The following is a 26,881-nucleotide window of genomic DNA, read 5'->3' as shown; positions in this document are numbered from 1 at the left end:
CATTTTGGTTTTAATTCGCATTTCCCTGATTAAGTTTTTTTGTTTTGAAACATATGTTTATTGACCATTTGTCTAACATGAAATGCCTCTTAAAGTTCTGTGCTCATTTTTTTCTTGGGTTGTCATTAATCATAGAACTTCATAAAAAATATTTTGGATGTTTTTGTGTTAGTCATATGTGTTGAAAATATCTTCTCCCAGTTTATAGCTTGTCTTTTCATTCTCTAGGGAATCTTTTAATAAATAGAAGTTCAATGTCAGATTTATTAAAATTTTTTAAAGACGTGTTCTTTTTTTGTGTTTTAAGAAATCATTATCTTACACTAAGGTCATAAATTTAGCCTCCTACATTATCTTCTTAAGGGTTTATAGTTTTGTCTTCCACATTTTTGGTTGTTATAAAATCTTTTGGGGGATTTCCCTCATGGCACAGTGGTTAAGAATCCGCCTGCCAACGCAGGTGACACAGGTTCAAGCCCTGGTCCGGGAAGATCCCACATGCCATGGAGCAACTAAGCCCTGTGCTCTAGAGCTCGTGAGTCACAACTACTGAGCCCTGCGTGCCACAACTATTGAAGCCCGCATGCCTAGAGCCTGTGCTCCGCAACAAAGACAAGCCACCACTATGAGAAGCCCACTCACTGCAATGAAGAGTAGCCCCCGCTGGCCACAACTAGAGAAAGCCCATGTGCAGCGATGAAGACCAATGCAGCCAAAAATAAATAAATAAATAATACTTTAAAAAAAAATCTTTTGGAATCAATCTCTTTCTGTAAAATAAAGGAGTGTAATTTATATGTGCATGCACAGCAAATGTCCCGGAATATGAAAAGGCTATCTTTTCCCCTATTACTGACGGTCATAAATTACGTTATACGTAGGAGAGTTCCCTTTTTTCCACACCCTCTCCTTCTGGTGGCAGATGTTAACTAGACTTACTGTGGTGATCATTTTGCAATATATGCAAATGTGGAAAAATCATGTACACCTGAAACTAAAATAATGTTTATGTCATCTATACCTAAAAAGAAAAAAAAAAAGATTTCCTACCTCGAGGAAAAAACTCTCAAAATTTCATGATGGAATAAAAACTTGAAACCATTTAACACAATCTATCAAACAAGAAAAAAAAATTCAGATTATTTTTTGTATACCAGAATTGTTTTTATTTTGGTGCATTTGTCTTAAGCCAAATATTAATTTTAAAACTTAGCTATTAAGCATTCAGTCAAAATGTGGTTTCAATGAACTTCTCCAAGGAACAGTATTATATGAAATTTTAATTTAAATTTCTTTACGTACTGGAAATACATTTCAAATGTATTTCTTCATTTGGGTCACGCTCAAAGAAGCTTGAGAAACACATCATATTCTAAAACCATATACTAAGAGAATGAAAATGACTTGAGGCTGTGTCAAGTCATCTTTCCATCATAAACAAGTCTTAGAAATATAATTTCTAATCTCTGGAATTATAATTAACCTAGAAAAGGTAAATCAGACATTCTGGATAAGTGGTATTCCTTTGCATTCTTTTAATTGTATGTTAGATGTTATTTATGTTTTACGTAGAGTATATCTATTATCATTTACAGCATTTATCTATTATTATCTGCTCTTGTTTGATTTTGAAACTAGGGCTATGGTACTAGCCTCACAGAATGAGCTTCAAAAATTTTATTAGGGGAGGGGTTTTGAAAATTTTCAAGTGTAGAACTAATTGTTCTAGATTTCTCATAAAACACAAACTACTAGGGAGGTGGTCTAGTGGTTAGGATTCGGCGCTTTCACTGCCATGGCCCAGGTTCAGTTCCTGGTTGGGGAACTGAGATCCCACAAGCCGTGCAGCATGGCTAAAAATAAAAATAAAAACAAAACCCTACAAACTACTAAATCTCAACTGAGATAAAGCAGATATCCCAAATAACCAGATAACCATAAAGAAACTGAATTTATACTATAAAGCTCCCCAAAAAGAAATCCTGGGGCCCAGGTGTCTCCACTGGCAGTTTATTACAAACATTTGAAGAATGAACACAGATTTTACACAACTTCTTCCAGAAAATAGAAGAAACACTTCCCAACTCATTTTATGAGACCAGTACTACACTGATCCCCAAGTGAGACAAAGACTTGGGGGAAAAAAAAAACCATCATAATTTTAGACACAAAAATCCTCAACAAAATGTTAGCAAATCAAATCCAACAAGGAAATTATACAACATACTGAGTGGGATTTATTACAGGTATATAAGACAGATTTGACATTTAAAAAAATCAATGTAATCCACCATATCAACACGTTGAAGAAGAAAAATCCTATGATCAACTGCTTCAGAAAAATTTTAATTGCTGCAGAAAGAGCATTCGATAATATCCAACATCCATTCATGATTAAAAAAAAAAAAAACCTCAAGAGATTAGGAACAGAGGGGAACAACTTCAATTTAAAAAAGAGCACCGGGAGGGTGGAGTCAAAATGGCTATTAGGACACGGAATTTACACCTCCTCACAACTAGGGCACCTACCAGGCACCAGTGGGGGACCATGGTACCAAAGGGTATGGGAGAAACCGCCAGCAACTGGGTAGGACGTGGGGCATGAGGGGAGAGAAGCGGAAGGAGAAGTGGAGGCGGGATGGGACTGGCGCCCCTGAGGGACGGCTGGGGGAGGGGAAGGGAACCCATGCCCAAAGGGGGAAATTGGGGAACCACTGGGAGGGCAGAGAATCAAAAGGGAGCATGGCCAGCTTTCCCCTGCCCACTTGGGCCCCCAGGAACCTGCTGAGATCCCGGGCCTGATCCTCTGCCCACCTAGGCCCCCTCCAGCCACGTGGGTCCTGAGGGAGTGGGAGGGAGGGATGGGGGAGCAAAAGTAAAGGCCGGACCTCTGGGATCAGCACACTTGAGGGGTGGCTAGGGGAGGCAAGGAGTTCCTACACCCAGTGGGACCCACTCACGGTTAGGGGTCCAGTGGCAACAGGGGAGACCCTGTGGGAGACAGTGGGGAGGGGCGCAAAGGAACAGAAGGGAACAGAGCCAGTGCTTTCCCTGTCCACTTAGGCACCAGGGAGACTGCTGGGCTCCCAGGCCTAATCCTCTGCCCTCGGAGCCTCTCCTGCCATGCAGAACCAAAGCCCTGCCCTTACACCCCCACCCAGCACCCTACCTCTACACTCGGAGACCCCCTGCAACGAGCTGGGCCTAAACCCCACCCACACTCCATCACTCAGGGCTCTACCTCCAAACTCCAAAATCCCACACTGCAGAGACCCTGCATTAGACGTGCTGCCTCTCCCCCTCTGTGCAGGTCTTAAGCAGAGGCCCCGCTCCACACTTGAACTTTGCCCCACCACTCCCCACCCCACACTCAAACGTCACCCACCCCCCGCCTAGGCCCCACCCACCCTAAACCCCACCCTCGCCTAAGTTCCACCCCTTCCTAAACCCCGCCCATTAAATGCACCAACCTTCAAAGTATAGGGGTCCCAGAAGAAGAAGAGAAAAAGAAATGGTCTGAGAAAATATTTGAAGAGATTATAGTATAAAATCTCCCTAACACAGGAAATAGTCAATGAAGTCCAGGAAGCACAGAGAGTACCATACAGGATAAAACCAAAGAGAAACACATCAAGACACATATTAATCAAACTATCAAACATTAAATACAAAGAAAAAATATTAAAAGCAGCAAGGGAAATAACAGACAAGGGAATCCCCATAAGGTTAACAGCTGATTTTTCAGCAAAAACTCTGCAAGCCAGAAGGGAGTGGCAGGACATATTTAAAGTGATGAAAGGGAAAAACCTATAACCAAGATTACTCTACCCGCAAGGATTTGCTTTAAAGATAAGCAAAAGTTAAGAGAACTCAACACCACCAAACCAGCTTTACAACAAATGCTAAAGAAACTCCTCTAGGCAGGAAACACAAGAGAAGGAAAAGACCTACAATAACAAACCCAAAACAATTAAGAAAATGGTAAGAGAAACATACATATTGATAACTACCTTAAATGTAAATGGATTAAATGCTCCAACCAAAAGAGATAGACTGGCTGAATGGGTACAAAAACAAGACCCGTATATATGCTGTCTACAAGAGACCCACTTTGGACCTAGGGACACATACAGACTGAAAGAGAGGGGATGGAAAAAGGATGTACCACACAAATGGAAATCAAAGAAAGCTGGAGTAGCAATTCTCATCTCAGACAAAATAGACTTCAAAATAAAGACTATTACAAGAGATAAAGAAGGACACTATATAATGATCAAGGGATCAACCAAGAAGAAGGTATAACAATTGTAAATATTTATGCACCCAACATAGGAACACCTCAATACATAAGGCAAATGCTAACAGCCATAAAAGGAGAAATCAACAGTAACACAATGACAGTAGGGGACTTTAACACCCCACTTTCACCAATGGACAGATCATCCAAAATGAAAATAAATAAGGAAACACAAGCTTTAAATGACACATTAAACAAGATGTACTTAAGTGATATTTATAGGACATTCCATCCAAAAACAACAGAATACACTTTCTTCTCAAGTGCTCATGGAACGTTCTCCAGGATAGACCATATCCTGGGTCATAAATCAAGCCTTGGTAAATTAAAAGAAATTGAAATCATATCAAGTATCTTTTCTCACCGCAATGCTATGAGACTAGATATCCATTATAGGAAAAAACTGTAAAAAATACAAACACATGGAGGCTAAACAATATGCTACTAAATAAACAAGAGATCACTGAAGAAATCAAAGAGGAAATAAAAAATATCTAGAAACAAATGACAATGAAAACACGACGACCCAAAACCTATGGGATGCAGCAAAAGCAGTTCTAAGAGGGAAGTTTATAGCAATACAACCCTACCTAAAGAAACAAGAAAAATCTCAAATAAACAACCTAACCTTACACCTAAAGCAATTAGAGAAAGAACAAAAAAAACAAACCCCAAAGTTAGCAGAGGAAAGAAATCATAAAGATCAGATCAGAAACAAATGAAAAAGAAATGAAGGAAACAATAGCAAAGGTCAATAAACCTAAAAGCTGGTTCTTTGAGAAGATAAACAAAATTGATAAACCATTAGCCAGACTCATCAAGAAAAAAAGGGAGAAGACTCAAATCAACAGAATTAGAAACGAAAAAGGAGAAGTAACAACTGACACTGCAGAAATATGAAGGATCATGAGAGATTACTACAAGCAACTATATGCCAATGAAATGGACAACCTGGAAAAATGGACAAAATCTTAGAAAAGCACAACCTTCTGAGACTGAACCAGGAAGAAAGAGAAAATATAAACAGACCAATCACAAGCACTGAAACTGAAACTGTGATTAAAAATCTTCCAAGAAACAAAAGCCCAGGATCAGATGGCTTCACAGGCGAATTCTATCAAACATTTAGAGAAGAGCTAACACCTCCCCTTCTCAAATTCTTCCAAAATATAGCAGAGAGAGGAACACTCCCAAACTCCTTCTATGAGGCCACCATCACCCTGATACCAAAACCAGACAAAGGTGTCACAAAAAAAAGAAAACTACAGGGCAATATCTCTGATGAACATAGATGCAAATATCCTCGACAAAATACTAGCAAACAGGGCTTCCCTGGTGGCACAGTGGTTGGGAATCCACCTGCCAGTGCAGGGGACATGGGTTCAAGCCCTGGTCCGGGAAGATCCCACACGCCACGGAGCAACTAAGCCCAAAAAAAAAAAAAAAAAAAAAAAAAAATACTAGCAAACAGAATCCAACAGCCCATTAAAAGGATCATACACCATGATCAAGTGGAGTTTATTCCAGGAATGCAAGGATTCTTCAATATACACAAATCAATCAATGTGATAAAACATATTAACAAACTGAAGGAGAAAAACTATATGATCATCTCAATAGATGCAGAAAAAGCTTTTGACAAAATTCAACACCCATTTATGATAAAAACTCTCCAGAAAACAGGCATAGAGGGAACCTACCTCAACATAATAAAGGCCATAGATGACAAATCCACAGCCAACATCATTCTCAATGGTGAAAAACTGAAACCGTTTCCTTTAAGATCAGAAACAAGACAAGGTTGCCCACTCTCACCACTATCATTCCACATAGCTCTGGAAGTTTTAGCCACAGCAATCAGAGAAGAAAAAGAAATAAAAGGAATGCAAATCAGAAAGGAAGTAAAACTGTCACTGTTTGCAGATGACATATACTATACATAGAGAATCCTAAAGATGCTATTAGAAAACTACTAGAGCTAATCAATGAATTTGGCAGAGCAGTAGGATAAAAAATTAATGCACAGAAATGTCTTGCATTCCATACACTAATGATGAAATATCTGAAAGAGAAATTAAGGAAACAGTCCCACTTACCATTTTAACAAAAAGAATAAAATACCTAGGAATAAACCTACCTAAGGAGACAAAAGACCTATATGCAGAAAACTATAAGACACTGATGAAAGAAATTAAAGATGATACAAACATATGGAGAGATATACTATGTTCTTGGATTGGAAGAATCAACAGTGTGAAAGTGACTATACTACCCAAAGCAATCTACAGATTCAATGTAATCCCTTCCAAACTACCAATGGCATTTTTCAAAGAACTAGAACAAAAAATTGCTCAATTTGTATGGAAACACAAGAGACTCCGAATAGCCAGAACAATCTTGAGAAAAATAATGGAGCTGGAGGAATCAGGCTCCCAGACTTCAGACTATACTACATAGCTACAGTAGTCAAGTCAGTATGTTACTGGCACAAAAACAGAAATATAGATCAATGGAACAGGATAGAAAGCCCAGAGATAAACCCACACATCTATGGTCACCTAATCTATGACAAAGGAGGCCAGAATATGCAATTGAGCAAAGACATACTCTTCAATAAGTGGTGCTGGTAAAACTGGACAACTACATGTAAAAGAATGAAATTAGAACACTCTCTAACACCATACACAAAAATAAACTCAAAATGGATTAAAGGCCTAAATGTAAGGCCAGACACTATTAAACTCTTAGAGGAAAATATAGGCAGAACACTCTATGACATAAATCGCAGCAAGATCTTTTTTGACCCACCTCCTAGAGTAATGAAAATTCTAAAAAAATAAACAAATGTGACCTAATTAAATTCAAAAGCTTTTGCACAGCAAAGGAAACCATAAACAAGATGAAAAGACAACCCTCAGAATGGGAAAAACTATTTGCAAATGAAGCAACTGTCAAAGGATTAACCTCCAAAATATAGAAGCAGGTCATGCAGCTCAGTATGAAAAAAACAAACAACGCAGTCCAAAAATGGGCAGAAGACCTAAATAGACATTTCTCCAAAGAAGATATAGATTGCTGACAAACACATGAAAAAATGCACAACGTCATTATTAGAGAAGAGCAAGTCAAAACTGCAATGAGATGTCACCTCACACTGGTCAGAATGGCCATCATCACAAAATCTACAAATAATAAATGCTGGAGAGAGTGTGGAGAAAAGGAACCCTCTTGCACTGTTGGTGGGAATGTAAATTGATACAGCCACTATGGAGAACAGTATGGAGGTTCCTTAAAAAACTAAAAATAGAATGACCATATGACCCAGCAATCCCACTACTGGGCATATACCCTGAGAAAACCATAATTCAAAAAGAGACAATGTACCACAATGTTCATTGCAGCACTATTTACAATAGCCAGGATATGGAAGAAACCTAAGCGTCCATCGACAGATGAATGGATAAAGAAGATGTGGCACATATATACAATGGAATATTAGTCATCCATAAAAAGAAACGAAACTGAGTTATTTGTAGTGAGGTGGATGGACCTAGAGTCTGTCATACAGAGAGAAGTAAGTCAGAAAGAGAAAAAAAAATGCTGTATGCTGACACATATATATGGAATCTAAAAACAAGAAAAAAAGGTTCTCATGAACCTAGGGGCAGGACAGGAATAAAGGCACAGATGTAGATAATGGACTTGAGGACACAGGGAGGGGGAAGGGTAAGCTGGGACAAGGTGAGAGAATAGCATTGACATATATACACTACCAAACATAAAATAGGTAGCGGGAAGTAGCTGCATGGCACAGAGAGATCTGCTCGGTGCTTTGTGACCACCTAGAGGGGTGGGATAAGGAGGGTGGGAGGGAGACGCAAGTGGGAGGGGATATGGGGATATACATATGCATATAGCTGATTCACTATGTTATACAGCAGAAACTAACACAACATTGTAAAGCAATTACACTCCAATAAAGATGTTAAATAAAAAAGATAAAAAAATAAAAAAGAGCACCTACACAAAACCTATAGCTAACATAATACTTAATAGTGAAAGACTGAGAGTTTCCCCCTAAGATCAGAAACAAGGATATATGCTTGTACCACTCTTACTCAACATAACACTGGAAGTAATAGTCACCATAAGGGAAGAAAAACAAAAGACAGACTAGAAGAAAAAAACTGTCCCTGTTTATAGCTGACATGATTATCTATGTAGAAAATCCCAAGGAATGTACAAAACAAAAACTTCCAGAACGAATTAGTGACTTCTGCAGCAAGATAATAGATTACAAGATCAATATACAAGTTATTTGTAACCCATATACAAATTATATTGATATTAGTCTATGGCTTTGCTGTAGAACTCACCAATTATATAATTTGTATATTGATTTGTATATATGTATATATATAATTTGTGTATACTAGTGATTAATAGCTAAAAGGAAAAACACACCATTTACAACTTTTCCAAAGAAAATGAAACACTTAGATATACACTTATAAATCATGTACGCGATCTGTATGCCAAAAATTACAAATCCTAATAAGAGAAATCAAAGACTATATTAGTTTTCTAGGGCTGCCATAACAAATTACCACAAACTTAGTTTAAAACAACTTAACTTTATTTTCTCACAGTTCTGGGGGCTAGAAGTCCAAAATCAAGGTATTGGCAGGGCCATGCTTTCTCTAAAGGTGCTAGGGGATGATTCTTTCTTGCCCTTTCCAGTTTCTGGTAGTTATTAGTAAGCCTTAGTGTTCCTTGGCTTGTAGATGCATCATTCCAACCTTGCCTCTGATTTCACATGGCTTTCCTTATGTGTCTGTGTCCATATTTCCCTCTTCTTTTAAGGATACTAGTCATTAGAGTAGTGCTTACTCTAATCCAATATGACCTCACCTTAATTTGATTACATCTGCAAAGTCTCTATTTCCAAATAAGGTCACATTCACAGGTACTGAGAGTTAGGACTTGAATATTTTGGGGAACACAATTAAACCCATAATAAAGACCTAAAAATGAAGATACATATCATGTTCATGGATTGGAAGACTCAGAGAATAAAGATGTCAATTATCCCCAAATTGAAATTCTATTACAACTCAGCAAACTCTTTTTTTTGTAGATATAGGTTAGTTTATTCTAGAATTTATATGAAATGGCAAAAGATCTAGAATAGTTAAGTCAATTTTAAAAAGGTAAAGTGGGAGGAATCACTCTACCCAATATTAAGACATCCTATAGAGTGACAGTAACCAAGACAGGGTGGTACTGGCAAAGGGATAGGCACACTCAGACGTGTGCAGAGAAAATACAGAAATAGACATACACAAATATAAAGGCACAAAATCAATTTATTGAAGGTAGCCTTTTCAACAAATGGTATGAGAACAACTGGACACCCATAAGGCAACACAAAGAAATAACATGAAGCTAAAGTTTATAATGTATGCAAATATTAACTCAAAATGGATCACAGACTTAAATGCAAAACATAAAACCATGAAAACTTCAGGCAAAAATGTAGGAGAATATCTTTAGGATCTGGAGCTAGAAAAGGAGTCTATATATATATATATATATATATATATATATATATATATATGTTTTTTTTGGGTTTTTTTGGTTTTTGTTTTTTGCCGTACATGGGCCTCTCACTGTTGTGGCCTCTCCCACTGTGGAGCACAGGCTCCGGACGTGCAGGCTTAGTGGCCATGGCTCACGGGCCCAGCCACTCCGTGGCATGTGGGATCTTCCCGGACCAGGGCACGAACCCATGTCCCCTGCATCAGCAGGCGGACTCTCAACCACTGCGCCACCAGGGAAGCCCAAGTCCTTAGATTTGACACCAAAAGCTAAATCCGTAAAAGGAAAAAGTAATAAGCTAGACCTTATCAAAATTAAAAAGTTTTGATTTTCAAAAGACCCTGCTAAAAGGATGAAAAGCTACGCACTGGGGAAAATTTTTGCAAACTACATATCAAACAAAGGACTAGTACTGTCTACAATAAAGAAAGCATTCTCTCACAATCCAACAGTTAAAAAAAAAGATACAATTCAAAAATGAAGCAGTAAAAGACATAGTCATTTCACCACAATGGATACAGGGATGGCAAATAAGCACACCATCATTAGCCCCTAGGGAAATGGAAATTATAACCACAAAGAGATATCATTACACACCTATCAGAATGGCTAAGATTAAAAAATGGTGAAAAAACCAAATGCTGGTAGAGATACAGAGAAACTGTCACTCATGTTCCTGGTGTGACTATAAAATGGAAAAGCCACTTTGGAAAATGATTTGTCCATTTCTTATAAGAGAAACATTCATTTACTATATAACCCAGAAACTACTCTCTTAAACATTTAGACCAGAGAAATGGAAGTTTATGTTCATGCAAAAATTTATACCAAAATGTTCACAAGCAGCTTTATTTGTAAGGGCAAAACACTCTTTTCCCCTTAGGGTTTCCTTTTAGTAAGAATTTTGATTCAGAATCAGGTATAACCTCACATTAATAATATTAGAATGTTTTGTTCCAAAATGATTTACCTGAGGCTTAGTAAGAGTGATGAAAGATTTACCGTATGTACTGTATTTGTAAAGTTTCCTTCTCATTTGAATTCTGTAAAGTAAGATTAAAAGTAATGATTAATGATTAAAACACTAAATAAAAGTAATGTTTACAATAATAGCTAACATTTATTAAGCATTAACTACGTAGTACACATTGCTTTAAGGCTTTACGGTATATGTATTTACTTCTTTAAATTGCAGAACACTATGATGAAATATGTGATATTAATGGAAACTAAAACAAACAGGGGTTAAGTAACTTTTGCAAAGGAACAGCCACATACTAAATGGTGGATCTCAGGTGATACTGTACAACAGAACCCTACATTTTAGGGTTGAGCTCTCATATGAATTCACTAATGTCTAACTAGGATTGAAATGTGATGGAAAGTAATTCTGCACTTATATTAATCTAGGCTTTCTTAAATGTGAATTCTCTGAAGGTGAGTTACTTATGAGTTTAAGTAAAAAAGGATTCTCACATTCATAATCTGAATTTTCTGATATCCCAAAGGTGAATGTCATAGGCAAACAGGTAAAGGATTTACTAAATTAATTTTTTCATAGTTTTTCTCCATTATGAAGTTTCTGATGTTGAGTAAGGTGTGAATGACGTCTAAAGTCCTTACCACATGCATTACATTTATAAGGCTTCTCGCCAGAATGAATTCTCTGATGTTGAGTAAGTTGTGATCCACGATTAAAGGCCTTTCCACATTCGTTACATTTGTATGGTTTCTCACCAGTATGAATTCTCTGATGCTGAGTCAGATGTGAACCACGAATAAAGGCCTTCCCACATTCATTACATTCATAGGGCTTCTCACCAGTATGAACTCTCTGATGGTAAGTTAGCTGTGAGCTACGAATAAAAGTCTTACCACATTCCTTACATTCATATGGTTTCCTACCAGTATGAAAAATCTGATGTAGATTAAGTTGTGAGGTACAAATGAAGATCTTCCCACACTGCTTACATTCATAGGGATTCTCACCTGTATGAATTTTCTGATGTTGAGACAGTTGTGAGCCATAAATAAAGGCCTTTCCACATTCTTTACATTCATAGGGCTTTTCACCAGTATGAATTCTCTGATGCTGAGTAAGATGTGAGCCACGAATAAAGGCTTTCCTACATTCCTTACATTCAAAGGGTTTTTCACCAGTGTGAATTTTTTGATGTTCAGTAAGTTGTGAGCCACGAATAAATGATTTCCCACATTCTTGACATTCATATGGTTTCTCGCCAGTATGAATCCTCTGATGTCGAATAAGCTGTGAGCCATAGTTAAAGGCCTTTCCACACTGCTTACATTCGTGTGGTTTCTTACCTGTATGGATCCTCTGATGTTCAGTAAGTTGTGAGCCACGAATAAAGGACATCTCACAATCTTTACATTTATAAGGCTTTTCACCAGTATGGAGTCTATAATGTAGAGTAAGCTGTGAACCATAACTAAAGGCTTTCCCACATTTCTTACATTCATAGGGTTTCTCACCAGTATGAATTCTCTGATGTTCAGTAAGTTGAGAGCCACGAATAAAGGCCTTTCCACATTCCTTACATTGATAGGGTTTCTCTGCAGTATGAACTCTCTGATGGTAAGTAAGTTGTGAGCCACGAAAAAAGGCCTTCCCACATGCATTACATTCATAGGGTCTTTCACCAGTATGAATTATTTGATGCTGAGTAAGATGAGAGCTACGAATAAAGGCCTTCCCACACTCTTTACATTCATAAGGTTTCTCTCCAGTATGAATTCTTTGATGACAAATAAGTTGCGAGGCACAGATAAAAGCTTTTCTACATTCCTTACATTCATAGGGTTTCTTAGCAACATGAACTCTCTGAAGGTAAGTAAGCTGTGAGTCCCAAATAAAGGCCTTTCCACATTCTTTACATTCATAGAATTTTTCATGATTTTTCTGATGTTCAGTCTGTTGAAAGCCAAGGATAAAATATTTTCTGCACGCTTTACATTCATAGAATTTCTCAGTAGAATGAATTCTCTGTTGTAACGTAAGGGATGTGGTTTGACTTAAATTAGGCATTTCTTCATAGACTACTAGTTGCCTAAAAAGTCCCTCTTTATTTCCTAAATGGCTTTCAAACTGGTCTCTGCATTCCTTATCATCTTGAAAACTTTTGCACTCCCACTTACGGCTTGTAAGTTGTTCTACTATCTCCCATTGAGATGCTTCTAGTTCATAAATTTCTCTTTTTGATGACAGCTTCTTGGTTTCACACCTGGATTCCCAGTCTGTAAGATAACAAGTAAACAAATGCTATTTTCATATTCCTGGAAAAATGAAACTTCTAAGATAGAAATGGTGGACTCAAACTGAATATCATACTCATAAGATGTCAGTGCAACCAATGGAACAGAAAAGAAAAATCCATAAATAGACACAATTATAAGTGCAAATTTAGCATACAGTAACGGTAGCAGCTAAAACAAGTAGGGAAAAGATGGACTCTTTTTTAATAAATGAAAGTGATCAACATAAGGATAAACATAGGAGACACTGCTTTGGGAAAGATCCCCAGTGCTCTCCTTACTTGCTGCAAATAATGAAACCTTCCTTTTCCCTTAAAAAAACAAAAACAAAAAAAAATACAACATAAGGATAAACATACAGAAAAAAGATGAAATTGCATTAGTACCTTAGAGCTTACAGTAGGATAAATTCCAAATGGATCAGATACCCTTACTCAGAGAAATGAAAACACAGAAATAACTAGAATAAAACTTGGGTGACTTCTGTAACTTAGGAATGGGGAAATTTTTCCAAATCACAACTTGATGAAAATGACCACATTGGGACTTCCCACATCCAGTGGTTAAGACTCCATGCTTCCACTGCAGGGTTCAATCCCTGGTCGGGGAACTAAGATCCCACATGCCGTGTGGTGGGGCCAAAAAAAAAATGATGTTGGATTAATTATCTATGTAGAAGAAGTAAAATTTTAAAAAATGACCATGTTACAGTAAAAAACAAAAGAAAAGGTTAGCATGTCAAAAACACATTAAGGAAAGTAAAAGGACAAGCTGGGAAAAAATAGATATGTATAGATATCTATACTTATGTGAACTCTATCTCAAAATTGCACTAGCGGGACTTCCCTGGTGGTCCAGTGGTTAAGACTCCGTGCTTCCACTGCAGGGGGCACAGGTTCGATCCCTGGTCAGGGAACCAAGATCCCACATGCTGTGTGGCATGGCCAAAAAACAAACAAAAAAATAAAGCAATAAAAATTTTTTTAACTGCACCAGCAAATTTCAAAATTTTTGACGCAGAAAGTTTTCACTGAAGCATAATTTGTTACAGAAAAAGATTAATAACCCAATTGTCCATCAGTAGGTGGCTGGTTGAAATAATCATGGTATATCCACATCATGGAGTACTATGAAGCAGTTAAAAAGGAATATCTCTTTATATTAATATGAAGTGCTGATTGAAATACACTATTAATTGTAAAAGAAATGTCGAGCTTCCCTGGTGGCGCAGTGGTTAAGAATCCACCTGCCAATGCAGGGGACATGGGTTCAAGCCCTGGTCCAGGAGGATCCCACATGCCATGGAGCAACTAAGCCCGTGAGCCTAGAGCCCATGCTCAGCAGTAAGAGAGGCCACCGCAATAAGAGGCCCGCACACCGCAATGAAGAGTAGCCCCCACTCACCACAACTAGAGAAAGCCCACACACAGCAGCGAAGACCCAATGCAGCCAAAAATAAATTAATTAATTAAGAAAAAAAAAAGAAATGTCAACAAAAGTATGTACAGTTATGCTCTTTTTATCTTAGGAAGGAGAGGAGGTGGAGGAAGTATAAATGTATAATACACATTTGCTTTTATTTTTAAAAGGGAGAGGAATAAACCCCATAGTTACAGGGTAGGGAAGGAACAGATGGAGGAGCCAGGAATAGAGGTCAGATTTCTTTGAATATAACTTGTTTTGTAGATTTGACTTTGGTGGTATATAAATAAATAATTATAAAACAAAATTAAATTACAAGAAAGCACAGCTTAAAAATTGAAAGAAAAAAAAAAAAAAGAACCAGTATTTACAATTGGTGGCATAACCATACAAGGAAACTACTTCAAATAACTTTCAAACATAGTAATTTGACTGTGATATACCCTATGAAGGGAACAAAAAACTGCCAAAACAATTATCTCAAACTGTTTTGAGTAATCATATTGTTAGTGGTAGTGTTGATCTTATTTTAGAGGCTTCTTGTATAATGTGGGATAAAATATGCAATTATGTGATATTCTAATTGCATCATTCTTAGTGTCCTTGATAACTGGGACTCCTGGCATGGGAGAAAATAGATGCAGCTGTAAGATCTTAAAAAGGGTTAAATAAAAAGCCTATAATTCAGAATCTGAATTGAATTGCTATGAACCCATGCTATAGTTTATCTTATGTTTTTTAATTAAGACTTTATTTCTTAAGAGTAGTTTTAGGTTTACAGAAAAACTGAATTAAGTCCAGAGAGTTCCCACATGCTCCCTTTTCCTTCCCCTCCAGGTTCCCTGATCAGTAATAACTTAATATCTTGCATTGGTGCAGTACATTTGTTAAAACTGATGAATCTATATTGATACATTATTTTCTTCTATTTCTGTTCTCCCTGACTCACCCTAGCCACACTTATCTGTTGAGCCTCAAAAGGATCAAACTCACTGCTACCTCAGTTCCTCTGCAACTGCTAGTCCCTCTGCCTTAACTGCTCTTCTTGGGAATTCCCTGGCAGTCCAGTGGTTAGGACTCTGAGCTTTCACTACCGAGGGCCTGGGTTTGATCTCTGGTTGGGGAACTAAGATCCCACAAGCCACGCAGGGCGGCCAAAAAACAAACAAACAAAAAACCCTAAAAAACATGGCTTCCCTGGTGGCATAGTGGTTGAGAGTCCGCCTGCCGATGCAGGGGACACGGGTTCGTGCCCCGGTCCGGGAGGATCCCACATGCCGCGGAGCGGCTGGGCCCGTGAGCCATGGCCGCTGAGCCTGAGCGTCCGGAGCCTGTGCTCCGCAACGGGAGAGGCCACAGCAGTGAGAGGCCCGCGTACCAAAAAAAAACCCTAAAAAACAAAAACCTGCTCTTCTCCCAGAATTTGCATGTCTTACTCTATTCATGTCTCCCCTCAAATGCGAGCACCTCAGAGAGTCATCCTTAACCACTCTTTCTATAAGAACACCTCCCCCCATTACTTTGTGATTCTCTATGCTTTTTGTTTTGCTTCATAACACTCATCACTCTTTGTATATTTTTATTTGTTACTGACTATTTCTTCTGCTAGGAAAGATCAATGGGGATACGGAATTTTTCTTGTTTACTGTTATATTCTCAATACTTAGAATATAGAGGGTATTTAAAAATATTTGTTGGATAAAGACTCATACAGGTTTCACTGGATCAAAAATATAAAATGTTAAAATGGTTATCATCGAAAAAGGAGGGCTATCCCCTGTTTGAAAATACAGGGGAACATGAAAGAAAACAAGGGAAGTGGTAAATGGAGCAAAGAAGGGGATTCCTTAGGTAACTGATGCTAAAACAGTTTTGTCCTCCAGGGCTCAGGATTTTACTCCACAGGCCTAGGAGTAAAAGGCCTTGGTTGGGTCTGTGAGGAGAACTTTGGAGCTAATAACTCAAAGGTGTGGCCAACTTATGAAGGAATTTAACAACGGCCTCCCTTTGCCTGATCATCTCTTACTCACCTGGGCTCAGACCTCCTGTCACATCCCGTACAACCTTCCAAGGGTCCTTCCCTTGCTCCAATAAGGAGAGCACATCTGGCTTAGAAATGGAAAATCCTGCTTATAAGAATGGAAATAGATACGGTTACACTCTGTTTGTCCAGAATTAAAATTGAGTCCACTGTTCATCAAGTAAGAAGGTCAATTACAGAAAGATTCAGAGAAAGGATATCTGAAGAAAAGAGTAGATAAAAGTGCCCAATGGAGCTGTCCATTTCAAAGTTTATAAAGCACAAAAAATTTATTTGGGACTAGGGGTCTGAAATTCAGCTAGGCACTTGGAAACTTTTCTAAATTTCACAAAGACTGAAGCTGAATTATTAGGAACAGACAAAATTACCCAGTGAGACCAGGTTGCTGTAGTTCTCCAACATCACGTCTCTGTACAAATCCTTCTGTTGCAAGTCCAGGCACTCCCACTCTTCCTGTGAGAAGTCTATGGCCACATCCTTGAATGACACCAAACTCTGAAATGACAACCCAGGGTTAATGGTAAAATAAAGAAATATTTTTTAGAAGTAATGAGAGAAGAAATGTATTACATAAAGTGGCCAAAACAGAAATACGTTGAAGCTGGAAGCTTGCAATATGGCTAAGTAACAAAAAGGAAGAGAGTGTGATAAATGCAGAGCACCTAAATAGTTTCTAAACATTCCTATTACTCTGTCATAGCTTCTTGTGAACAGTTACAAGAATGAACAAAAGCCAGGTAAGTGGAGTTCTCTGATTAAATGAAATACCGTGTGCAAGCACATAACACATGCAAATTCTCAAATAAGTTGCAAATTCCTTCCTCCCCTCTTCCCTTTAAAGAATTGACAATAAGAAAAAGGAAGGAAGGGAGGGAAGAAAGAGAGGATGGAAGGAGGAAGGGAGGGAGAAAAAAGAGAAAAAAACAAAACTGATGGGCCCATTCCAAATGTCTTTTAAAATGTTTATCTTAGGGCTTCCCTGGTGGCGCAGTGGTTGGGAGTCCGCCTGCCGATGCAGGGGACGTGGGTTCGTGCCCCAGTCCGGGAAGATCCCACATGCCGCGGAGCGGCTGGGTCCGTGAGCCATGGCCGCTGAGCCTGCGCGTCCGGAGCCTGTGCTCCGCAATGGGAGAGGCCACAGCAGTGAGAGGCCCGCGTACCACAAAAAAAAAAAAAAAAAAAAAAAGTTTATCTTAGAAAATAAGATTTCTATATAATTTAAGAATTTATTTCCAACTCAAGTCTCAGAATAACTTAGCAATAATATTCTTCCTTGTCCTGGCAAATCCTTTCATAGACATCATTTTTATAAGGTATATAATATTCCATATTATAATTATAATCATTTTCTTTTTTTCTTTTTTTTTTTTTGCTGCACAGTGCAGCTTGTGGGATCTTAGTGCCCCCACCAGGGATTGAACCCCAGCCCTCGGCAGTGAAAGCACAGAGTCCTAAACACTGGACCACCAGGGAATTCCCTGTAATCATTTTCTTATTTTCCAGTATTTAGTTTGTTTTCCTTCTCTAACATCAGCTCTGTTTCTAAAATTCACAAATATCTAACCCTCTGGATGATCATTTTACCACTTATCATTGCTCACTGTACATTTTGCTTATTCTGAGCAACAGAAAACCAATGAAAGATGAGCTAAACTCACACAGATGTGGCCCCTGACTTACACATTCTATTCAAATTTGAAATGGACCTTGTCACTGGTATTCACCTCTGAGGTACTCACTGATATGACATGCTCTCTCTCTGTTCTCAATCCTACATTTGATCACATTTCCAATCTTAAAAGCCTCACAGACCAAAGATTTCACCACATTCTGAGATAAACAGCAATTTTCTATCCTCATCAACCAGAAAATGGAGGTCAGTGAGAAAGAATGAATTTTGCATGTGTAGTCCCATCTCATCAAACCACATTCTGACACAAGAGGTTCTACTCTTTCCTTAATACATTTCCTGATTTGCAGAATGGATCCCTAAATATGGCTAGAGAAGGGAGGGGTGGGGCTTAGTGAGGCAGAAAATCTGCAGATAAGAATATTGAGCATTCATAGCCTAGAAAACAATGACTATTTCATGAGGAGAAGAAAAAACACCAACTCACATGGGGCATGGCTTAGAAGGGAAAATTATTAGTCCTCCTCTGGAGAAGTGCTGAGTCCTGAGAATACAGAGTCAGTAAAGAAAAAGGAAACTGTGAGAATAGGCTTCCTTCTAAATGACTAAGTTAAGATAAATATTTCCTTCCCTTTTCATGGCACCTGGTCCCTTCCATGCCCCAATATATATACTGAGATTTGCAGAAATATAAACAATCAAATCCCTTCCCCAATCCCAAAAAACACAGATACAGAAGAATTCATTTATGCTAAAGCAGTACCCAATTCCTATGATGTTCGTAGGGTTCTCTGACCTGTCCTGAGTGGTTAATATTTTCAGACTAGGGGCCTCTGATCCAAAATGTATCCAAGTCATACCTGCTTCAAGGACATTGATGGGGCCCTCAGGCCTAGAAGTGCTCTGTATCCATGTAGGCCAAATCTTGGAACAAACACTTCCCACAACTAAGATCTGCCTTTTTCCCCCAGACTCAACACACTAAATATAAATAGCTCAGGGTGCCTCCCTGGCTCGTTCTCACATTCCAAGGTGCAAGAAGCATTTTGAGTCCAAATTGTAGGCTTCATCCAGGCCACACGAAGTCACACTAGACTCATCAAGTAACCAAGGAACAAATCCAAAGCATTCTTTTTGTTTTTAATTAATTTTTTAAAGTTTTATTTAATTAATTTATTTTTTGGCTGCATGGCTTGTGGTATCTTAGTTCCCCAACCAGGGACTGAACCTGGGCCCTCGGCAGTAAAAGCACAGGGTCCTAACCACTGGACCGCCAGGGAATTCCCCAAAACATCCTTTAACAGAAAACTGCCTGGGGACTTCCCTGGCGGTCCAGTGGTTAAGACTCCTCGCTTCCACTGCAGGGGGCGCAGGTTCAATCCCTGGTTGGGGAACTAAGATCCCGCATGCCACGTGGCGTTGCCAAAAAATTAAAAACAAAATAAGAAGAAGGCTGCCTGTTGCATCCAATCATGGCCTCAGCTGAACTCAGGAATTCTGGAGGCAGCACTCCCTTGTTATCCTGCTGAACATCATTCTGCCTCTAAATGTAAGGCTGGGGATGACTTGAGAAAGTGGCTGTACAACAAATAATTTGCATACAGCACATACTATGCGCTAGATTCTTTATACAATTAACACTTACGTGATCAGCAAACAGGTCTGTGAATTTAACCACTCTCTGCGTCCACTGGCTATAGAATCTTCCTTATACTTGTTTCTTTTCGTAACAGCTTCACTGACATATAACTCAACATTCCATAAATTCATCCTTTTAAAAATACAACTGAGTGGTTTTTAGTATACTCACAGAGATGCACAACCATCTAATTTTAGAATATTCTCATTATCCAAAACCCCATACCCCTTAGCAGTCACTTCCCACTCTTGTTCCCTCAGACCCTGGCAACTGCTAATCCACTCTTTATATCTACACCTATGCTTATTCTAGTCATTTCATATAAATGTAATCATACAATATGTGGTCTTTGTGATGGGCTTCTCTCACATAGCATGTTTCAAGGTTAGCATATGCTACAGCATAGATTAGTATCTTTGCCTTTATACATATTGCTAAATAATGTTCCATTGTATGGATACACCACATTTTTCCCATTCATCAGTTGATGGACATTTGCATTGTTTTCACTTATTGTTACTAAGAATAATGCTACTAAGAACATTCATGTACATGTTTTTGTGTGGACATATGTTTCATTTCTCTTAGACATATACACCTAGGAATAGAATTGCTGGATCATATGGTAACTCCATGTTTACCTTTTTGAGGAACTGCCAACTCTTTTTCAAAGCAGCTGCATCATCTTACAGTTCCACCAATATATCAAAGTTCCATTTTTTCCACATCTTCGCCATCTTTTGGATTAAATTCATTCTAGTGGGTCTGAAGTGGTATGTCATGATTTTGATTTGCATTTCCGCAATGATGTTGAACATCTTTATGTGCTTATTTGTCATTTGTGTATTTTCTTTGTTGAAATGTATATTCCAATTCTTTGCTCATTTAAAAAATTTGGTGGTACTTCCCTGGAGGTCCAAGTGGTTCAGACTCCGTGCTTCCACTGCAGGGGACATGGGTTCGATCCCTGGTTGGGGAATGCGTCGTGGCGTGGCCAAAAGGAAAAAGGAAGAAAAAAATTTTGGTTATTTGTCTTTTTATTTCAGTTGTAATAATTCCTCATATATTCCAAAATACAATTCCCTTCCTGAACTTGTGATTTTCAAATTTTGGGTCCCACTTTGTGGGCTGTATCTTCACTTTCTTGGTGGTGTCCCTTGAAGCTTGAAAGTTTTTAATTTTGAGGAAATCCAATTTATGTATTTTTTTCCCCTTTGGCTGCTTGTACTCTTACATTTAGGTTGATGGTGCATTTTGAGTAAATTTTTGTGTGTAGCATGAGGTACGAGCCTGTGATAAAATATTTCACAAGTGCTGTCTTGACCCAATGTTGATGTCATGGCTAAAAACTCTCAATTCCTCTTCACAGGAAGTTTGCTAAACCCACACCCTAAATACTTCTCTTATCAAGGTCTAACACAATGTACCTTTGCCAGGCTACCCACGGATACCTCAGTAGCCTTGCCATTGTACACAGTCTTAACTGCATCCACCTTTTTCCAGGAGCACAGGTATGACATTATATGGATGACACCCTCCTCTGAGGAGATTCATTTAACATGCTCATTAAGGACATAAAAATACTCACAAAAGAGCTCACAAAAAAAGACATAGGCCACTGCCTCACACATAATGCAAAGCCCTGACACCTTCGTTAAATTCCTGAAAAGTATTGGTAAAACAGGGCAACTCTATGCCTGACACTGTCAAGAAACTACAGTAAAATCTCTCAGCACCCATAATGTCTTTCAGTCTTATTTGGGTCTGGAAGCAACATATTCCTTACTTACAAATTTTAGTTAATCTCACTGATGCCATTACTTACAAATCATCCCACCTTGGAAAGGAACCCTGCCAACAAAAGGCTCCAGAATCTGTTCAAATTAAAATCAGCAGTCACTCCTGTTGCTGCCCTCAGAGATGCCTCTGCAGGGGCTGCAGCAACCTCCTCTCATGCCTCTGAACCCCCTCTGATGGCCACCAGGTGCCTACAGGCTTAAGATGCAAGAAAGTGCCCCTTTTGGCCCTATGCTATATACCACTAGAGTGACAACTGCTGGCTATATACTAAGATCTCTTGGAGATAAAGGCTTTCAAAGACCCTAAGCCTGGGACTCTCTGAACCCAGATGCCTACTATGCCTTGGATCATGGAGGCAGCACCCCCACAAACTCAGCACAGGTACATCCCATAGACTCAGCCAAGCCTGAGCCCTCTGGAATGTTCCACCTACAGGAGGGAGTGGTCTTCCCTGTCCTTAGTCCCTTGCCAGATGCCATGGTGCTAGAGGAGGTCACCCCTCCCTCAGAGCCCTTGACTAGGAATCCTCCTGGGGTTAACTAAGTAAACAGCAATGTGAGCCCACAGAATTTATGAATAGCACTGCCACCATCATAGGTGATGGAGCTAAGTGTAATGTTGCTGCTTTCCATTCCTTAACTAGGATGTCCCCCATAAAGGACAGGATCCAAGGATCAGAACAAGTGGTCAAACTTTAGGAAGTCATCTCTGCACAAATGTCCTGACAAACAAATGGTCCCATCTGCACATTTTTACAAACTCTTGGGCCATTGCCTAAGAGTTGTCCCTTTAAGGGTAAAGAAATCTGGGAATCTCTTGCCTTACAGATACTCAAATATAAATCAAAGTCACTCGTCTCTACATACACAAGGACTCACCAGGACAATCCTTATTCCCTTCAGAGTTCAAGACATTACTAGTAGTGACCAAAGCATACATTTCACTTCTCAAAACACACAATGTTGGGCTCTTGCGAAAGGCATTCAATGGAACTTTCATCTCCCAATAGGTCCCAGGCAGCTGGCTTAATTAAGAGACACAATGGTCTCTTTAAACAGCTCCCTTTTTTTTTTTTTTTTTTTTTTTGCGGTATGCGGGCCTCTCACTGTTGTGGCCTCTCCCGTTGCAGAGCACAGGCTCCAGACGCGCGGGCTCAGCGGCCATGGCTCACAGGCCCAGCCACTCCGCGGCATGTGGGATCTTCCCGGACCGGGGCACGAACCCATGTCCCCTGCATCAGCAGGTGGACTCTCAACCACTGTGCCACCAGGGAAGCCCCTAAACAGCTCCCTTTTAAGTGGCAGTGTGTATAAGGATATATGTATACATATAGCTGATTCACTTTGTTGTACACCATAAACTAACACAATATTATAAAGCATTTATACTCCAATAAAGATGTGAAAAATAAATAAATAAATGGCAGTGTGGCAAAAGGACACCTCCATGTGTCTCTCTCTTGCCTCAAGCCTTAATCTCTCTTAATTTAAGGCCTTCTGTTTGACTCACATCTCAAAGAAACTTTAGGAAACCTCCTTATCACTACTTCCTATATTTAGAGGGAGCATGTCTCACCCTCCATGCACATGAAGACTCATCACATATGAGGTCTTTTAATAATAATGTCTCCCTCTAACTTTATGGATTTTCAATCCTGCTGCCATTTCATAAGGGCTGTAGGTCAGATTGAGGGCACATACTCTCCTCAGACCCATTAACCATAGATTGTCCAATGGGAGAAGCAACTGTCCACCTGGTATGTGGTCCATTTGAGCCTGAACTTTCCCTACCCAGGAAACCTTCCCCAATATTTGGATTATAAGGTGTTGAAAATTAATCTGGGATCTCCTTCTGATCCCATCCAGGAAATTCAAATTGGTGCATGTAGGCTAAGGCTCTTAATCTATAAGAAATACAGAAAACATGTTAATGATACCAGACTGTGGGAAACTATACAGAACAAATCGCCCAGTTTCTTCAACAAATACATTATAAACCAATTGCAACATATAGGTCTTATTTGGACCCAGATTCAAAGAAATTTTAAAATTTAAAAAAGATATGCCCGAAGAGGCAGTCTAAACTCTAACTGGGTATCTGATATTAAAGAAATATTGTTTGAGAGAAAATAATGGTATTGTGATTAAGTTTTTTATAAGACTCATCATTCACATACACACTGAAATGTTTATGGATGAAGTAATACAACAACATCTGGCATTTGCTACAAAATAATTCTGGGGTGGGCAGAGGTATAGATCAAACAAGACTAGCTATGAGTCAATCATTATTGAAGCTGAACAAAGGATGGTACATAGAGGTTCATTACTATTTTGTCTATTTTTGTACAGTTTGAATTTTTCATAATAAAAAGTTTAAAAAAATGCTGATCATGGCTCAGTGAATTGATTTTACCACACACACAAAAAATAAACAACACCATAGTTTGAAAACTCTACAATAGCATATTAATAATTTTCTTAAGCTTTCCAACAACTAGCAAAGTACCTTGAATAAAACATAAAATCAAAAAATAGTGATTAGTAAAGTAACGATACAGCCTCTCTGAGGGAAAATATAGCAAGAAGTATTAAAATTTAAAGTCCACACATAAGTTGGCCCAGAAAGTACCATTCATCCTACTAATAAACTCATCAAATGAGCATCTATATTTATCCCACCACCGTTTACAATAGTAAAAGACTGATAGCCATCTGAAAGTTAGTAAGGGTCAGTTTTTAAACATGGAAGAAGTATGGAATACAGTTCAGCTATAAAAAATGAATAAGCCCGTCATGTACTAATATATGCATAGAATCCCCCTGGAAGTACTCAAGAAACTAGTCACACTGGTTGCCCTCTGAAATGGGAAAACTCTGTGACTAAGGGCAGAGCTGGGAGGGAGAATTTGCTGAATGCTCTTTTGAATCTTTTAAATACTTACAGTATCATCTTTTAAACAACAAAATTGAGAAGAAAATACTAAAAGAAAGGCTTCAAATTTCACTCTGTGGAATTTATTCTATTCCTTCAAAAATCTTAGAAAAGGACTAAGTATACAGGCGGCATTAAAATATTTAGCACACGAATATGTGTACCTCAGGTTAAAAGGAGAGAAATGGAGTGGAACATCTTTGGGTCCATTCCTCTAACTTCCCCCCATCCCCATTATTCTTTGGAACAGCAACGCCCAAGAACCAGATCACTAAAAGGATTCTTGCTATAGATTTTCGAGGACAGAAAGCTATATCCTGAAAATCCAGAAAGCAATTCAGAAACAAAAAAGAGAAAAACAACTCACCTTGGATAAAAATCTTAGTTGTCCAACAGCTACTCTTCCCTTGTTCTCTGGTCACCTGTGTCAGAGAAGTTGGTAAGAGTTAAATAATCTTGAGACACCAAGCCTTTCTTTGAGCGCAGGCTTATTTGTTAGAACCAAACATCTTCTACTCTCCCTGCCCCACCCCACGCCCCCCACCCCACGAGTTAAAGTAGACACTCAGCCGAAGCTCAGCGACTGACCTGAGCAATGATGCCCTCCCTCTTTGGGAACCAGAGTGGAAGTCGAGAATCCGCATAGGGCTCCAGGTTGATTCCTGAGGGGAAACTGGAATCTTACTACCTCGATTTTTGCCTCCTCTCTTCTCAGCCCCCCGAACTTGAGGCTGTTTCTGGTTCTAAAATTCTCATTCTGACATCAGGTCTGTGACTTGGAGACAAGCTTCTTTATCTGGTCATTCTCGCAGCTTAACACAACCGCTCTCACGTCGGAAGACACAATTGCCACTCTCTCAAGTGGTCACACAAAATCAGGCAGTCCCACAGGCACATCACGTTACACAGACAGACAGACACACACACACACACACACACACACACAGTGGCGTGCTAAGGCCTGAGGCTCTAGACACGGCCGGTCTTTGTCCCGGGGCTCAGACAACGCCTCACCTTCTGCTTCTCCGGCGTCCTGCCAGGTCCCAGCGGTCCGGTCCACATCAACAGTCCGCGCTCCGACAGCCGCTGCGCGGCTCAGCTCGTTCCAGCATTAACAGCGCTGACAACCTAGTAGGAAGTAACGTTACACCCGCAGGCTTCTGGAAAATGTAGTCCAGTACCCAAAAGATCCGAGAGAGCCAGCAACCCAAGCCTTCCGAGCCCCTCTCAGAACCGTACTCGTCCCAAAAGTACAAGCCGCGAGCGGCGGGTCCTCCGCCGACTCCGCAAATCACTCCGCGCGTCCGCCGACCCAGCTGTGATGTAGCAAGTCCGGTCGCGCTCTGGCGGGAAGCTTATTTCCGGCCGCGGGGACTCCTGGGACACGTAGTGTGAACTAGGAGTCCCAGAGGGCCAAAAGGGGTCGTCCTGTTGTCTCAGCCTCAGCTTACCACGGGTTGGCGCTGGATGCCGCCACAGAGTCCGAAGGCTCTGGCAGGTGGAAGGAAAGATAGTGCGGATTCCGAGGAGGCTAAAGGAGATGAATCTCCAGGCCGTTACTGCAGCCTGGCCTGTGGAGGAGGACGTAAGGAGAGTGACCCTTTACTGCTGGTGAGTGCATTTGCTTCAGTTTGTGACCTTGGGGGTGTGGTTGTGCAGCTGTTCCTGATACAGTTTTTATGATTAAAAATAAATAAATAAAGTGTTTAAAGTCCACTTTCTGAATGTAACATGCCAAAAAGTGCCCAAATCGTTAAAGATGGGTGATTTTTCATAAATTGCTCGAACTTAGAGTAACTGTTACTGAATACAAGTTCGTGTGCCTGAAGCGCAGTGAGGCCAAACTGAGGTGTTGGAGTTTGGAGCAGAGAAAGGCTTATTGCAGGTCCAAGTAAGGAGAACAGGTGGCTTGTGCTCAAAAACCCCAAACTCCCTGCTGGTTTTAACAGGCAAAATTTGGGGTGAGGGCTTCAGGGTGTGTGACTTTCTTCTGACTGGTGGTGAGGTAATAGGGCAGTGTTCCTGGACTCTTGTGCTCAGCCTGAAGTTACCTTCCTCCACCTAGGTGGGAGCCTTAGTTCCTGCAGAATAATGCAAAGATATGATTATATATATCCCTTGAGGAGGAACCAGGATCCTGCTTTAATGGTTACATTACGGTTTCTTTTTTTTTTGCCATGCCACTCAGCATGTGGGATCTTAGTTCCCGGACCAGGGACCTGCATTGGGAGCATGGAGCCTTAACCA

General features: G+C 39.6%; 1 protein-coding gene across 1 annotated transcript; it reads right to left on the bottom strand.

Annotated features, from left to right (window-relative positions):
• Positions 1-1,580: 1,580 nt before the first annotated feature.
• LOC111181239 (uncharacterized) lies at positions 1,581-25,929 on the bottom strand. Its single transcript, XM_089902242.1, has 7 exons — positions 25,649-25,929; positions 25,223-25,296; positions 25,002-25,056; positions 18,749-20,867; positions 17,000-17,126; positions 16,621-16,716; positions 1,581-13,150 (listed from the first exon to the last, which is right to left on the bottom strand). Exons 4-7 carry the CDS (start codon positions 18,755-18,757, stop codon positions 11,451-11,453), a joined length of 1,932 nt encoding a protein of 643 aa, XP_089758368.1. The 5' UTR covers positions 18,758-20,867; positions 25,002-25,056; positions 25,223-25,296; positions 25,649-25,929; the 3' UTR covers positions 1,581-11,450.
• Between the last annotated feature and the right edge of the window lie 952 nt (positions 25,930-26,881).

The sequence above is a fragment of the Delphinapterus leucas genome, chromosome 20 (genome assembly GCF_059928025.1).
Source record: "Delphinapterus leucas isolate spDelLeu-1000000601 "Yukka" chromosome 20, BTC_Dleu_Yukka2, whole genome shotgun sequence".
Taxonomy (NCBI): Eukaryota; Metazoa; Chordata; class Mammalia; order Artiodactyla; family Monodontidae; genus Delphinapterus; species Delphinapterus leucas.
This window is presented reverse-complemented; position numbering and strand designations above follow the sequence as displayed.

Bases quoted from the DNA above. Each gene is read 5' to 3' on its own strand.
- LOC111181239 (XM_089902242.1), bottom strand. The intron at 16,717-16,999 runs GTAATTTTGTCT...TCTTATAAGCAG, and splicing joins CAGCAACCTGGTCTCACTGG to GATTTTCCATTTCTAAGCCA. The intron at 13,151-16,620 runs GTGAGTAAGAGA...GTTATCTTACAG, and splicing joins GACAGGAGGTCTGAGCCCAG to ACTGGGAATCCAGGTGTGAA.